The sequence below is a fragment of the Melospiza georgiana genome, chromosome 4 (assembly GCF_028018845.1).
Source record: "Melospiza georgiana isolate bMelGeo1 chromosome 4, bMelGeo1.pri, whole genome shotgun sequence".
Lineage (NCBI taxonomy): Eukaryota > Metazoa > Chordata > Aves > Passeriformes > Passerellidae > Melospiza > Melospiza georgiana.
In genome coordinates this window covers 28,290,449-28,307,090 of record NC_080433.1, presented here as the reverse complement: position 1 = coordinate 28,307,090, position 16,642 = coordinate 28,290,449, and the positions used below count along the sequence as shown (strand labels likewise).

Here is a 16,642-nt window from a genome sequence, read left to right as displayed (position 1 = left end):
GCAGCACCAGAAGAGTCTTAACTCTGAATAGTTGTACTAAAGATAGATATAAAATAGATCTCTTTTTTTTTAAAGAGATTTAGCAACCTGATTACAACTTAACTGCTGACAAAGTTCTCTGGAGTTAAGATCCAGTGAGCCATCAAGAGTGATTTTAGAGGAAGCAGCAATCAGGGCATCTGTGACAGTGAACCACTGTTGGCTGATCCCAAGAGCCATCAGCAGCTCAGGAAAAGCTAGAGTATCTGATTATAATTGCAGAGCTATCCACGGAAAGATTCACCCTATTAGGAAATTGCCTCAGAGACAATTAAAACCAAATGCCATACAGCACATTTTCTGTTTTGGCCTTGATGGTACAAGGGAAATGATGCACAGAGATAAGAGAAATAGGAAGAGATGTGAATGTGACCACAACAACATTATCATGCTTTTCATTTTCTCTAGGTGGTGCTCTTTCTACCACCCTGTAGACCATTAGCATGGCACAAGCTAAGGGGCACAGATTTCATTTATGTGGTTGGAAATGAAAGCAAGTGAACATTCAGACAGGAAGCAACCTCCCCCTCTCACAACACATATGATGACTGTTCCAGTTTCAGGGCCTTTGTTTGTTACCCTTTAGGTCATTGCAAGATTTTCACATTTCTTTGTTTGGTGTTCTATCCTTTCAACATCCAGATAATATTTTGACTTTCATCAATCATGCTACAGCAAGCAATGTTTTTCATATATTTTTTCAAAAGCTTTAGTTTTAACATTTTTTTATTGTAAAATCCATTCATTTCTCTGAAATTCAAGATTTCTCAGCTTTTGTGCTAATATTAACACAGAACAATGCACACCATTCCTTTTGTCTAGGCTGTAGTATTAAATCTTGTATCAAAACAGGAAGGCCAGAAAAACCCATTTGTCATCTTGTTTTGACAAATAAACTATTAACCTATTTTGGTCCTTTATCTTGACAGTGTAAAGCCACAATGCTAAGAAGCAAAACAGCCCAGTAGCAAAAGATCTCTCCTGAGACACGAGATGAGTGTTTTCTCCCTTGCTCAGCCACAGGCCTGCTTTGTGACTTTGGGCCAAATACTTCCATTATCTTCCACTATCTTTGTTCACAGGCTGATTACGCTGGGGTGAGGGGAGGGGATGGAAAGGAGAGCACAACTCTTCAGTTTCTGTGTTTTAATGTCTATTAACGATTCCGAGCAAAGCATCCATGACAATGAGAAAGTAAGCCCAAGAATATTTGAAATATTACTTACAACTTTCATTTCTCTGCAAGTCAAGACAACATTTATACAACATATATCATCAACTGTGCTGAATAACAGGACAATTAGATAACCTCCCCTGAGAAGACTGTGTCAAATTTTTGCCTAGTCTTTGTGGACAGACGTGGGTGGGAAGGTGTATACTTGCATTCCTTGAGGATTCAGCCTGCTTTATTTTGAGCACTTCATTGTTGAGCCTGCACTGACAGTGGGCAGTTGGCTGTTTGGCAGGAGCCTGCCAGCTCTGACATGGCACAGAGCCAAACTGAAGGTTTGAACACATGAGAGCAGGACATTCTGCAGGTGAGGTGAGGAGCACAATGAGCAATCCCTGTTGTCAGAACTGGTGGATTAAACATTTGCTTCAGAGTCACAGAAAGGTTCAATCCTGTGTAGCTGCACTCACAGCAGCCCCTGCTCACCTCACTGGACAGGGAGAGGGAGAAGCCTTTTATCTTCTGTAATCCCATGGTGAAAGGATGTTAAAAGGAGAGATGGGTTTCATGAACCTTAAGAGGTTTCAGTAAAAGCTAAAAAATGCTGGATGGGAATGGGCAGAACCAGAGGGAATTAGAACAAATGCTCAGTATTAATGCAGGATACTTAGTACTTTTTCCTCTTACAGACTGGTACTCCCTTAAGGGGTTTCGGAGAAGTCAGAACAGTAACAACAGCAACTAAAATACCACACAGTGTGCCCACAGGAGAACTTGAGCTTAATGTTGTTACAGGACACTCAGTAACAGACTTTAAAAGCTTACCCCATATTTACTGGGAAGAGAAAAACTCTGCCTTGGTGGCTGCAGGAACCTTCAGACCTCCTTGAAACATCATAGCATCAAGAGCACTAACTTAAGAATGAGTTTCTTCTAAGATTTAGAGTGCGACAGCATCTTGATCCATCAACATACTTCACTCCTTCCAGAGTTAAAACATGGTACTGTACAGAGACTAAGAGAATTTCCCACATCATTAATTTAACTGGTAGAGAAATCCCCACATACATTTGGTATGATTTACCACCAGCTATTTTAACACCTTGAAAACACTCAGCGATGCAAGGGGAAAACAATGTTTTGGGTGATTTTCTTCCCACTGAATTTTAGATCCATCATGTTCAAATGAAACCCAGACAATAACTCAAGAACACTGGTCTCAAATTCTGAAGATTTCTTTTAAGAGACCCAACACAGTAAGCTGGACCTAACAGAGCAGAAACCTGATGCTGCAAGCACACTAAGAGGTGAAGCAGACAGAAAGGTATGGGCTGAAGAGGAAATAGTTCAGTCATATCAGGTAAGAATATGGCTTTTAAGTCATATTCTTATATTTGGCTACTCCTTCCCTTTTTTCCCCTTCCTCTTGCAAACTCCGTGCCTTCATCCAAATTAAAAGGCCCTACTTGCCATCTTGGACAGATTTACTTCATCTGTTATATCACAGCAAATGGTGCCATGACAACTTCCAGCTGTGGAATGCTATGACCAGCCAGGCAATCAGTGCTGAGACATTTCCAGGGCACAAACAGTACTGTAATTTTCTTACCATCTAAAGTCTGTAAACAGCACAAATGTGTTGCTACTTCAGAAGCAGTATTTGGCTCCAACAAAGTATAAATAATGGAGAGCAAAGCTATTCAATAAAGATCAAGTGGTTCAAAAAACCCTTTCCTTTTTGTATTAGCATGTGAGCTTGAGCTGAAGCAGCTGCTCTGCCAGAGAGAGGGAGCCACTACACCTGACAACTCTCTCCAAGGTGACTGCCTGGTCAAGTTAATAGATATCCCTTTTCTGGGGTGGATTCCAGAACAGACCAACTGTTTGTCTCAACCATGCCACGGTGCTGTGAAGTGTTGCAGTTCTGGACACTCAACTTTTTCCAGCAGAACACTGTCAAAAACTTCTTGACTGCTTGAGACAAATATTTCAGATTTCTAAGCGCTTATTAAACTCCTCAGAAACAACACCACTGCCTTTATTTCAGCTGCTATTCCAGAACACATTTACTTCTGGTTTGCAATTTCTATACTGTTTACACAAAGAAACTGAAAACAGGCTTCCATAAATTCTTATTTTTTATTAGTATATAACAAGTTAAGAAGGATTGGCACTGACTTGATGTGCCTGGTATCTGAGTGTATCTTAGAGTACAACATAGATTGCCATCTGATTTATAACCAGAACACTCACCACAGATAGGCCAAGGCAGACACATACATCATTAAACAACCAGGACAAATACAAGGACTGCTCACATTACAATCTTGAGGTTTTATCACCCTGAGATGTATTACAGTCCTGTGGCTATGTTCACATAGACAAACTTGATAGCATCCCTTCTTGATCCCAAACTTGATTACCTCCCTTCCTGTCTTCTGGAGGACACAACCTACTTTTCTCCTGGAATTATCACAAACTCACTGCTGATTTAGTTAGGTTACAGCCTAAAACCATCATGCTTTGGTAGTCATATATCACTGCAGAACAATTTACTCAGTCCAATTAACCAGCTTCTAGTCAAGCCATAGTTTTGGCCTTTCTATCTTTTGTATTTTCAGCATGTCACTGGTGTGTATGGGTTGCTTAAAAAAAAAATCCTCATACTATGTAACTTACATTCACCTCTCCAAACTCATTGTCTTTATTTGGCTTTTGCCTATTTGGCCTCTGCTCTCTATTCCTTTCCTGTGTTCTGCAGCTGGCAATCAATTTTTCAGACTAGACATTCACTCAAGCACAGTGTAAAAAGGGATGGGAGGGATGGTGAGGGAACAGAGGTAAGCATCAAGTCCAGATCCCAGGTGAGTTCTTCTACAGATCAGAAGGGACACACAGAGTGCATCACCACATCACTGAGTGTCAGCTTCCAGCAAAGCCATAGATAAAGCAAAGCTAAGAGGTCTTTCATTCTCTGTGTAACAAGGAATTGCAACTGAAGATTACAGTACAAACAACTGATGGGTTTGCAAATGCAAAAGACTGACAGACTTATCATCCCATCCATTTCTACCAGGAAAAAAAAAAAAAACAAACTTAAAATATTTAGATTTAGCATAAGATCATGGAAGGAAACAATGTGTGCTCAATTTCAGACAAGCTATCCCTGTAGGAATCTTGCAATTCTGATTTCAAGCTTTGAGTTTATTCCAGAAATAGCAGAAAGATACAGCCTCATTCACTAATGAACGTTTTCTGAATAAATATGCAAATCAGCCTCAAAGCTAATTACACAACAGAAAGAAAGGGCTTTGTACTACATCTTACACCCTAAAAATAACAACAGGAAAAAAAAATTCCATGTCCAAGCTTTAAATGTGAGGCTGTGAATGGATCCCAAGGGATGTGCTAAGCCCTCCCACACCTGGACAGCTCAATTCACATTTCCCAGCTTTGACACCTGATGCATGTACCACATCTCACTGATTACAGTACCTTTGGAACAACAGGCTTCTGCAACCCTGTCTTCTTTATAGCTTAATAGTTTTCTTCTTTAATTATCCCTTCATCTTAATCCCTAGTGTTCTTTAAGCATCTCACATAGACAAGAAATACATCTGTCATATTGTTACCTTCTGAGAAGAGAGAAAATTGAAAAATCTATGGTAAAATTTTACCTCAGTAGATATAGAAGAGTATCTTTACATTTATTCTTCCACCTCATCTCAAATCTGTACCCAGCAAAATCATTTATAGGCTTTTCTGTAACTACTTTCATTCAACACTGGGAGCCTTGCTAGGGGAATTTCAGAGAAAAAAGGGCATGTGTAGTTGTCATGTCTCTTGGACTGAAGAAGCAACAATTAAATTATACCTTTATACTCACTGCTTGCCCCATTTCACAATGGCATCTAAGCTGAGAGACTGCCTTTACTCTTAACTTCTTCATTGAGGTATGCAGCTCTACAGCCTATTTTACTCACCTTTCTTTTGTCTTCATCTGCAGGGTCAAACCTGAAAGTGGCCCGATTCTGTAAGCAAAGACAAGAGTTTGTGATTGTTACATGCACAGCAGCTGCAGAGGATGTAATACCTGCAAAACTATTCAAAACTCCGGGGCTCTGGTTAAACTAAGCCTCAGATAACGAGGCTACAACCATGCCCTCCTCTTCCCATCCTCCCCAACAGCAAAAGCATCACTAAGTGCCTCCAATGAAGAGTTTCACAATTACTACTGGTGCAGAGCAAGCTTTTATCCGTGGGATGTGAGTCAACTACCTCACACATGGCACTTAACAGGGTGAAAAATGAGAGAGATTGCCTTGTGTTTCACACATACCTCATTACCCAGATTCTTCCCCAAACAGATCTTGCTTACAAGCTTTTGACTGCTCTGAGTGTTCCAAACCAGAACCACCATGGCATCATCTTGCCCAGAAAACAAGTACTACAAATCAAGTAAGCCTTGCTACAAAAACTACGAGTTTCTGTGTTCTGGCAGCTTCCGAAACACCTTACCAAGGTATTTGTTTCTCTGGTACAGTTAAACAAAAGGTAGACATAGTCTAACTACAAGTCCTTATTTTTTATTAAACACTTCAAATAGCAATCGGGCCTAGTTCCATGTTAGCACCCCGAAGAATGCTATTAGGGAAATATTACTCATCAGACAAAGAAAACAGCACTAATACCAGACATTTCTCTTAAGGTTTTAAAACTTCCAATATAAATGATCAAGCATGATTAACAGCTTCCAAAAAATTAAAATATCAGTTTCTACATCTAACATGCAACTTGCTACACCATGCAAGTGACTGAAAACAAAAGTGACTTTCCATAGCACATTCATGGGCCTTCTTACCTTTCATGACCCAAGCTCACAATTACACAGAAAGGTCACCAACATCAATTAGAGCCTTGAGGATGTCAGGAAAATCATTCTCCTCTTCTCTCAATAATAGGCAAATAATCCCCTTCCTCTCTTTTACAGAGCTCCCAACCAGACAACAGGAGTTCAGCAACATGCTGAACTCAAAGACAGGTGAGCACTGAATGATGAGCAATCAACCAAGAGAATGCAACCTTTATGTTTGCACATGAACATTTCAGCAAATTTACAAAAGCAATGTAGTGAGAACAAGCCTAAGCAGAAAAGCAACGAGATTTGGAATAATCACTGCAAATAGGACAGCACAGGGAAGCACCAACAGACATATTAATTTCTCTCATCATGGTTATTCTATAGGCACTTGCACTTTGAAACCACACTTGATCCATCCTTTCTTTTCAATTAAAGCATATTTCATTTGTTATTTGAAAAAAAAACAAACTAGGGAAACCTGGAACCTGGAGTACTCTGCCCAGTCTTTGCTGGCCCATAGACAAAGTGTCAGTAACAAAGTGTACAAAAAAAAAAAGAGATGAAGGAAATACGATTAAAAAGTTTGAGCAAGAAATGCAGTAAGGGCAATGTCATACTGAGACAGCATTAAAGTTTCTCACCTACTCCAAACGAAGTATTTAGCTACACACTTAACTCCAAGACTTCATGCAAATACTTGAAATGTCAGAACACAAGGTGCATGAGCTCTCAACTGTGTCCTTGACGATTCAACTCAAGCCTAAATAATTCACCTGGGAAAGCTGCTGAGAAGGTGTAAAATCCAGTGCAGTAAAATTAAGAAACTATGCTTGTGCATCCTTTCTGACAGAACACATTTAACACGGGGTCACTTTGAGGAGTAAGGACAGAAACAAAAGGTTCCTTCAATCAGAATCCTTCCTCTGTACCTCAGAGGTCAGTAAGTTAAAACAGATGTGTCCATGAACTCCTGATCTACCAATCCTTCAGACAGTGCCCTCCAGCTGCATCAATCTCTACCTTTGAATTTCACCTAGACAAAGGCAGCCTATGTCCAGACTCAAGGTTCTTCTACAAGCCCAAGTTTGAGTGAAGAAATCAGTTACTGCCATTGTTAGGTGTAAAATATGTTGCACTTAAGATAGCAAATTTCAAGATACCTCTTAGAGGATGAATACCCACATCACATCCATGCTCATTTGGCTTCTCCCCTAATCACAAAGCAATTTAATGAAACTTTAGCTAAAGATCTGAATGTTCGTTCCTGAAACAGATTCCTAAATTTCAGTCAATAAGTAGTTCAACATGACTGCATATAAATTACAGCCAAAGCCAAACCCTGAGTCAGCACCAGCTTTAGAGACTTGTGTACCACTCACACAAGCACATATACAAAGGACAGCCACCTGATGGGTTGAGACATAATCTTTCAGAATGGACTGTGCTGCTCTACTACAATCTAAGTGTCAAAATGCCCCTATCAGAAGGAGGGGGAGGAGGGGTTAATAAAAGATTAACCCAACATGTATTTTCACTCTGATTTTCACCTCCCTATATCAACAGGAAACACCTTCACTTCTTGTCTGAACATACCCATACCAGACTACAAAAGCAGCAGACCCTTACTACTTGTTCATACCTGCCAGCATTAAAAGCTCAACCTGCTCTAAGCTGTCTCCCCCTTTCGCTGTGCTTGGCCAGAAGCACGGAAAAATGAAGGGGGGTCTGTCAGCCCATTTCACCCACATCCCCCGCACACTGACACGGCCGCTGTCCGGGCGATGGAAAGCGCTCTCCGTTCCCGGTGACAAAGGGCTGCCCACAAAGGGCAGCACCTCAGGCAGGTGGGCAGGTACCGAGAGACCTCAGTGTTCTTCTGTCCGGCCCCTGCCAAGCGGTGTACGCAGGTTAAAAGACTTGTGACGCAAATGAACGCTATCGAACAGCTCCTTTTACAGCCGATCACGATAACCCCCACTACCCACTGGGCGCGCAGAACGCAAGACCGAACGTGCCGGGGCCCGAGCCCGGCAATGGGCTTTGTGCTCCCCTGCCTGCTTTCCTCCAGCCACTGCCCCGGCCCTCCAAACCCAGCAGCGCCGCGGGGCCCGGCACGGCCTGCGAGCGGGGAGAGCACGGGAGGGGCGGGACGCTGCGCCGGGCAGGGGCTCTGAGGGGCGGGGGCCATGGCGGTAGAGCGGTGAGCGCAGGGGACCCGCTGCAGAGCCCAGCCCGGGGGGGTCCAGGACGATGCTGGCGGCTCTGCCGATGGCGGGCGGGGCGGGGCGGCGACAGCGCCGGGGGAGCGGCGCAGAGGGGAGGGGGATGGAACCCGTTACCTCCTCGTTGTACCACGCCAGGACGCGCTCCACCGCCTCGGCGCCACCGCCGCCGCGCCCCTCCACGGCCTCCAGCACCGCGCCCAGCTCCGGGCCCGGCTCGGCGCCCCGCTCCATGCCCGACCGTCCCGTCCCGTCTGGTCCGGCGCCGCCGGCAGAGGCCGCGCCCCGCCCGCGCACCACAACCCGCGGCCCCTGACGCGCCCGACACTCCGCGGAAGCCGCCCGGACTGCCAGGCAGCGTCCGCGCGCCATTGGCTGGAGGGGCCGACGGCGCGCACTCCCGAGCCCTCCTATTGGCTGCCGTCCCGTCGGCCGGCTATTGCCGAGAGAGGACTCCATCTCCCAGCATGCCCGACGGCGCGGCGGCCGGCGGGGTGTGCCGTGCTTTCTTGCCGCGGGGCACGATGGGTGCTGCAGTCCGTGCCCACAGCGCCCAGGGCTCCCGCTGGGAAGAGCGGCGGTAGCCCGCTCTCGGGACGCACGGCAGCACAGGGCGCTGCCCAGCGCTTCCCTCCCTCTTTCTTAGGCTTGGCCGATTGCGACCTGCCCTGGGCACGCCGTGTCGGTCGCAAGGCGAAGGGCTGCTACAGCTAGGGCTGGCTGCTTTTTCTTAAGCTTTTAGGTTTAAGTATCGCGGGCGAAGTCTGTGAGTGTTCCCTGAAGCGGGACTTCGCCACAGCGTCTGGCAGCAAAACCCATCTCAAGTCTAACCCACCAGAGCTGTGTGGTACACGCAAATTTTGCGTTTTGTTCAGGAGGTGGCAGGAGGGGAAGGTGCATTGGCAGAGCCAGGCAATGGTGAACAGTGCCTCTATAAAGGTTTTGCAAGACTGCGTGTTTAAACCGCTCTGAGCACATCCACAGCATTTCCAAACTCAAGGTGCCCTGTAATTGAAATTCATTGTCCAGATAGCAGAAAATTATATATTGAAGTTAACAAAACCCACTCCCCAAATATGTTCATACAGAGCTGTGGCTGGTCTCTCCTCAAAATCTTTATTCCTTCAGTTCAGGAACTCGTGAGAAAGAGAAACCTTTAATCTCACAAATGACTGGTTCCAGAGCGGAAAACACCAGGGAGGTTGCATCTGCAGATGGACAGAGCCCAGAGGTAGTCAGATGTGACGGTACCTGTCTGCAGTGTTTAAGATGCAGACCCAAACCAGAACCTGAATTTCCTCCTTAGGGGTTTCTTGCCACAAGAACTGAAATATAAATCCAGAACAGCACAGTCACTGGACTGCAAGGAGTAACAAAATCCAGTCATCCAGTGTGCAGCCATTAATTCTGAGTCTGATCCATCTGTAAACTAATAGAGCTTTGGAGAGAAACCCAATAAAAAGAGTCTTTTGCTTGTTAGATTTACAACTCTATAAAAAAGTATAAGCTGGCTTAGATTTACTTCACAGCATAGCAAAACACTCATTTTACTTGCTCATAGTTTTTTGTTTTTGTTTTTTTGGTTTTTTTTTTTTTTTTTTTTTTTAATTCCAAAACCTGAAAAATGAACATTAGGAAACTGTTACTGCCCTTTAAAGGCACATTGTTATTCATCATCAGCGTGTTTTATTTTCCACTTTATGTAGTATATGAAGGATTAGGATTTCAATGAAAGAGAAGGACAGAATAAATTGCATCCTCTACCAAAGAACTGGCAGACCTTTTCAGATGGGTGCATACCACGAGCCCTTCCCATGTTAGTCAGCTTTATGTAAACCTTCCAAAGCAACGTCTGCCCCTGAATTTCATGGGTTTCAGGGTCAGTCACAACAGAATTGTGGGGCTGGGGAGGTCAGAGGCCATTTTTGTCAAAGGGTAGCGACCTTTGCAGCAAGAGGTAGCCTGACAAAAACAGGATTCATGCTACTGAATGGAGTTCTCACTGCTCTTCCCCCGCTGAGTCTTTTTTCTACCTGGTAATGAAAAATCTTGAAGAATTGTAGTGGATTTTTATAGGCATACATACATATATACATTTGTGTGTGTGTGTAGATCTGTTCAAAAATATTAAAAGTGTTATGTCAGTTATGCTGTAATGTATAATATTACTTTCTGTTCTACTGTATATATTATATATCTATCATTTATTATATGTCTTAGCCTGTGAAAAAGATCATATCTTTATAAAAATGTGTATTTGTTGTTAGGAAAAAAGAGAATGTAAGCAATAAATTTTAAAAAAAGAGAAAAGAAAAAGGGAAAAGGAAAAGAGAAAAAAAAAAGAAAAAGGAGGAGAGATAGGAAAGAAAGAAGAAAATAGGAAAAATAACAGAAAAACTTCAATTGAGACAGAATATTTCACAATGTGGCGTTAAAGTTTCATCAGCAACGTTTGCATAGTCACATATTTAGTTCATATGCACATAAATGCATGGCTAGGCAAGAAAACCTAACTTTTAGTTTCCATGTTCATGGAAAATAATTAAATAACAACCCGCAGACGCTGAATCAGGAGGTTTGACAGTTTGTACTGGGATGACTTAAGACGTTCTTGCCCCTCACCAGACATTCTACCCAGAGGTAATGGTGCTCTCCCCAGGCTGCTGCACAGCCTGTGACCTGAAAGCTGACATGGTTTGTGCTGCAGTGGCCCAGGATCAGTCCTGCTTTACTTTGCAGCTCTTCTCATGCAGGAGGTGGCCTCTGTTCCACCATTCTATACACTGCCCCCCAAGAATGTCTACTTTGAATTTCAAAGCCCTCATCAGGAAACAGTTCAATCGCAGTTGGAAGTGCACACTCCTGAGGCATCAACACAAGTTTTTCCATTCATTTTTAAAAAAAGAAAAAAAAAAGAAATAATATGGAGGCTTTTTTTGCAAAAGACTTTCCAAGCCCTGTTTCACAGATGATGTTCTTGGCTCTTTTTTATGAGCAGCTTTGTGGTGCTGCTGTTGGTCAGAATTTCCTCTCCCAAGACACCCAGGATGTTGCAGTTCTCCATTCAGAAATGTTTTATTATTTCTGGATCTCACACTGTGTCCAATATCCCTCCTGAACAATCTGCCTGAGCTCTTCGGGGTAACAAAGCTGACCCCATAAGTGTTGAAGGATATGGAATATTTGTATGCTAAAATAGTCTCATTTTCTCCTCTTTTTCAGTCAATGGGGATTAGGCTTCTTTTGGTTTAAAAATTTACTATAAAAAAGAGCAGAAGTGCTTCTGGCTTCGGTTGAGTGGTGCATAGGCTCGCCACCATATTGATCCTTCCAAAGATCCAGCCTTGAGTTACTGGTCAGTTCTACCCACAGATATCTCAGCAGGGCATCTGGTCCTTGGAGGGACCTTGGCAGGTCATGATCACCAGTCCATCGGGCAAGTGGAGGTGCATCACCCATTTGCCATGAATTGTATGTGCTCTCAAGTCCTTCCTTGAATAAAAGCATGATGACGTCTAACATTTTTTGAAGGTCTGGAGCTTGTAGAAATTTTTGTATTTTAAGTAAATTTAACTGGCATCTATTTACTTTCAAGAACTTTATTTGGGTGTGAAAATCCCTCATATACCTTGCACAACTGTACAAATAACACTTATGTCCATTTTAGACATAAACATGGTTATTGTCACACTGGGTGCTATCAAAGATTTTATTTACAAAACAACTACTAAAATGCCTGTTGTCATATTTCCATTTATTTATTTCTTACCCATAGGGTAATAGGTCCACCATAATTGCTTGGTGCATTTTATAATACAGAAGAAAAAGCTATGTTAATAAAAACTAACAAAAACTCACAAATAGCTACAAATCTGAAGGAAAATGTCTAAGAAAAATTCTCCCCAAAATACAATACATTTTTCCACACATACACAGTACAGAATAACTTCAAAGGCACAGCTTTGAATTTTGCTTTTATAGACATATAGAGAATTATCACCACGGGAAGAAATTGAGAGAACAGTTTCATACCTGACAATAGATAATTAAGCAAATAATCATGTTTGCATTGTCATTTTCTTTATATAATTGCTTCATATCATCATATTTAACATACGTGGCTCTGAATTCAAAATCTTCCCAGTCCCAAGTTCCTTCTTTCCTTGTCATTACTAACCAGAGAAGTTAGATTTTTCCAGATTGTGCAAACTCAACACAAATACATATATAATAAGAACAACAGTCAACTTAAGGCAGTGTATAATTCAATGCTACATGTCTTTTCTTCTCTTTTGTAAAGATCAAACTTACTAGATCAACAGAAAGGTGCATCAATATACAAAGTTAGGTGTAAACTGAAACCTACAGCAACACATGTCCTTCTAAGGAACCAGATAGAGGAATTGATATGAGTAAGTGATGACTTGGCAGAATGGTTTTTAAGGAATGTGTTAAGAGCTTAAAAGAACAGATGATGGAGTTTTGCTGAGGGCCAATTTCCTGTCTTTAATTCAAATTATAAATGGGTCCTGTTTCAGTACTTTTTTTTTGTAAGACTCATTAATGTTTGTCAATAAGAGAGGGGGTAAAACTGGCTCATTCAAACTTAGAGCACACAGGGTTGTCCCAGAATTAAAAGAGGCACCGATCGGCCCAAAAAGTGGTCTAGAACAGCACAAAAGTGTTTTTCAGCTACAGGAACATTCGGTTATACTGGTCTGCAATCTGCCCATATCAGGAAAAATATTTATCTGCCCAGGATCTTTTCCATTTTCACCTTCCTTGAAGAACGTCCACAAAAAGTCCCACATGGCATGAAGCTTTTGTAACTCCTGTACAGTGGGAGTGTGTGGGCTCAGCTTATAGCAGTCATCTTCATTTAGCCCAGCCTGTAGTGGCTTCCCCATTGATGTATGCAAAGCCGGGAAAGTGTTGCATGTGCTCGTACTCAGAATTCCTGCGTGCTGTCAAGGGCGCGTACATGTCACTGGAATTGCCATATCTTGTGGAGTGCATGGAGGAGCTGGTGTAGCAGGAGTTGGCAGCTGGGACCTCTGGCCAGCGCGGAGTCACTGGTGTGGGATGCAGCCTGGGAGTACTGCTCATCAAACAGGGCTCCATTCTTGATGTTGGGCCATTGAAGGGGTACTAGAATTAAAAAAAAAAAAAAAATCAAAGAATCATCTGCCGCATACTTCATTTTAAAATAAGGGCTGGTGGTGTCGCAATTCTGCGTTTAGAAAAGCCAAAATCGTATGAATTAACAGCTATCCAACAAGGTAGCATACTGAAGGTGAAATATCAGATAACCATTGTCTGCTGTAAACCAAAGTTTCAGGGAAAGTCTTGCAAAATAGTCACTTATTTTAAATACTGAATTAATTTATTGAAGTGCTGGATATATCTGGAAAACAGGAGAAAAATAGATTGAATTAATCTTCTTTTCTCCCACTTTTACTCAAAAACTTGCTATTTACTAAGAATCAGAAAATAAAATGTCCTCTTCCTCACTCAAGTGAGTTTTGAGGGAGAGGAGCAAAAGAATCTTTATTTCTGGTAAAGTGCCTTCTCTTTAAAGTGTTCACAAGACATCCTGACAGTTTCTTCAGGAAAACAGTATGGTCTGGCCCCAAAACCAGCAGCTAATTGGAGAACTTATGGAAAGAGGCAGGCAGGAGGAGAATCTTTCTAGTTCCCAGCTGTTCACAGTGACACTTGGAAACTAGAAATCAAAGTTTGACAAATAGCTTCCACTAAGGAAGGACAAGATAGGAAGGAAAAGAGAACAGCTTTTGCCCTCTAGCTACAGACTGCAACAGAAAGTAAATTGTGCTTATGAGGGCTTGCTTAGCATGTATTTATCTTATTGCCTGTCCTGCAGGAGCAGATAATCTGTGTGCTGTCTGAGGAACAGCTCTCCCTGTTTTGTCCCTGTTGTCCATGCGCATGACAGAGATGGTGAGGATCCCTGTTACTCTTGGCCAGCCATATATTTTCAGAGCTTATACATTTTACATCTTTATACCTTTTCTGCAAAAAAGTGTCACAGTTAACATTTTCATATCTTGGGTTGTTTGACACTGTTAGGTATTTCCCTAACTTGAAAGCTGTCACCAAAGCAGGACTATCACTTCTGATACTTACAAACCTTGCAAGTGACATGCCAAAGCTTTCTACTGCTGCAAAACTCCTCATGTTTTGGAGGCTTATGGAGAGAACAGCTGGAGTAGGTGCTCCTAGGAGGGGAGGTAGCAGAGATTCCCAAGGGGTCTCATTACATTACACCACTGTGGATGGGCCCGGGGTTAATCAGTTGCATAAGCAACTGTTACATAACCCCAAGGCAATTGCAGCAGCGTCTCCATGAGGAGTTTGTGCTGTCTCCCTTCAGAGCACAGCCAGGAAGGCAGGCCAAATATGCCTTGACAAACGTATTTGAACAGTTCACAAGCCTCAGGCAGCTCAGAGCCACACATTTGCTACTCCTAACTAGAGAGGAGAAAAAGACTTTTTGACCAACATACAGTAGTTAGCGATTTAGCACACCCCTGTGTGTCCCGGGGACACAGGCCAGTAGGCAGATGAGAGGGAAGACATCAAAGGTGTTATCTAGCCTGTACTTCCCATCACCACACAGGCTGGATCTACCTGTGCCATCACACTGCTGAAATGGGGCATTAAACTGCAGCACCACCCTGGAACATTGACATTTCAACACTGTTCTGCTAATCCAGCTCCGGAAGAAGCTGTCCTGATGTCGGGATCCAGAGTGACCCCGAGAAAAGTTCGAAAGTCTCTTTTCCCAGCCCGGCGCTTGAAGAAGGAGTCAGGGCTCTTCATTTCTCGGTTTCAAGGTTGTTTATTTTATCTTATCTATAAAAAATTTTCTCCTGCCCTGATGAGGTCAGCTCAGCACGACAGTCTGAGGCACTCTGCCTGCCCACATACAGTGTTAGGTCTAAAAACTACGTATACAATGTTTACAATTACTTTCCAATACCTATCACCTATGTTAGACAGTGAGCTTCTACTCGAAACCAACCTGTAAGTGCCAACATCACAGCAGAAGATGGAGGCCAAGAAGAAGAAGGAGAAAGGCTGGACACACCCAGTTCCCTCCATCTTGCCTCCTGAACCCTCATACCAAAACCCCTAAAATCTACTTTTCCACCCTGTGATAACTTCATTAATATTCTACTTAAACTGTTGTAGTTTGCTGATCTTCATACAAGGTTGGTAATTTGCTCCATGGGTCATAATCAAAACAACAGGCATTTTGGGCTCTGTGCCTGGCAGGAATCTTGGCTGCTCAGGACAGCCAGAGGGATGTCCTGGGTCCTGACATCCTGGCAACACTGACAACAGGTTTCTACAACATCATCTAAATTTCCAAATTCACTCCACAGGAAGTTTTTTCCTGTGGAAAAAGGGAAGTACTTCCTGTGGAAGTTGGAAAGTTCAGCAGAGCTTACATACTGAGCAGAAAAAGCCTTATATTCCTTTGAAGGAGAACCAAGTCTTCAGACTTGTTGGCTTTTCAAAAGCTTTCATTGAAGATGAGAACTTCCAATGACCATTAACAATGAAACTCAAGCTTTGAAGCAATATGTGTCACAAGCTAAAAACTTTCTTCCTTGTCTTCAGAAGGGTTTTACTTGATACCAGTTGTGGTGGACTTTGCCTTTATTACCCATTGATCTATACATTAATCACTGTAGATTCTTGTACTAAAAGAGCGTACCTATAAGAGGATTACCCTAGACTTCTGCTGTAATACACCAGTGATTCTCTCTTGTCTCCTTCACAATGAGATAATTGAGCTATTCTGTTGTTAACCATAACAGAAGCCTTTGCCATCCTGTCTCAGTGCAATTTTCCCTTGAGGTTTTGAAACAAAGGTTGTGACTTCTAACAGGGGAATTACGTGCTTTCATATCCCTTACTAATGCCAAGAGAAATCCGTCTTCAGCCAGGATAATTTGCTATTTGAAAATTTGTAGGCTGCAAAAACATTCACCTGTCATCAAGAAGAAGAGAATGAACTCTGGGAATATTGTGGTGGGTCCCCTTGTTGTAGACAGCAATATGTGGGGAAGCCACATGATGTCTTTTTGGTCGTTTGGAACCACAAAACTTGCGCCAGTGAGTGAATGAAATCTTGGCTCCCAGAATGAACTTCAGGATGCACCAAAAAAGAAAGATTTTCCTCCTCCAATATGCAGTCCAGAGGCCATGCCTAGGCTTACTGAGAAGGCAGGGGAATGGCTCTGCATAAGGGGACAGGATACAGTGTGCTGCTTTTCCTTTTCATCGAGTGCACCCGATGCAGCTGTGTTTATGAATGTGTCA

General features: G+C 42.7%; 2 protein-coding genes across 3 annotated transcripts in view; both read right to left on the bottom strand.

Moving 5' to 3' along the window:
- Positions 1-8,512, bottom strand: part of RIC8B (RIC8 guanine nucleotide exchange factor B) — a 31,943-nt gene extending 23,431 nt beyond the window's left edge. The window contains exons 1-2 of the mRNA XM_058022761.1: positions 8,411-8,512; positions 5,194-5,241 (exon numbers count right to left, since the gene is read on the bottom strand). The gene's annotated coding sequence lies outside the window, so the exon portion shown is untranslated. The remainder of the gene's footprint in view (positions 1-5,193; positions 5,242-8,410) is intronic.
- A 3,398-nt stretch (positions 8,513-11,910) lies between these two features.
- RFX4 (regulatory factor X4) overlaps positions 11,911-16,642 on the bottom strand; it is an 87,379-nt gene continuing 82,647 nt past the window's right edge. For both annotated transcript variants that reach the window (XM_058022510.1, XM_058022509.1), the window contains exon 18: positions 11,911-13,441. In XM_058022510.1, the coding sequence (XP_057878493.1) occupies positions 13,169-13,441 (273 nt within the window). In that variant the 3' untranslated portion in view covers positions 11,911-13,168. The remainder of the gene's footprint in view (positions 13,442-16,642) is intronic.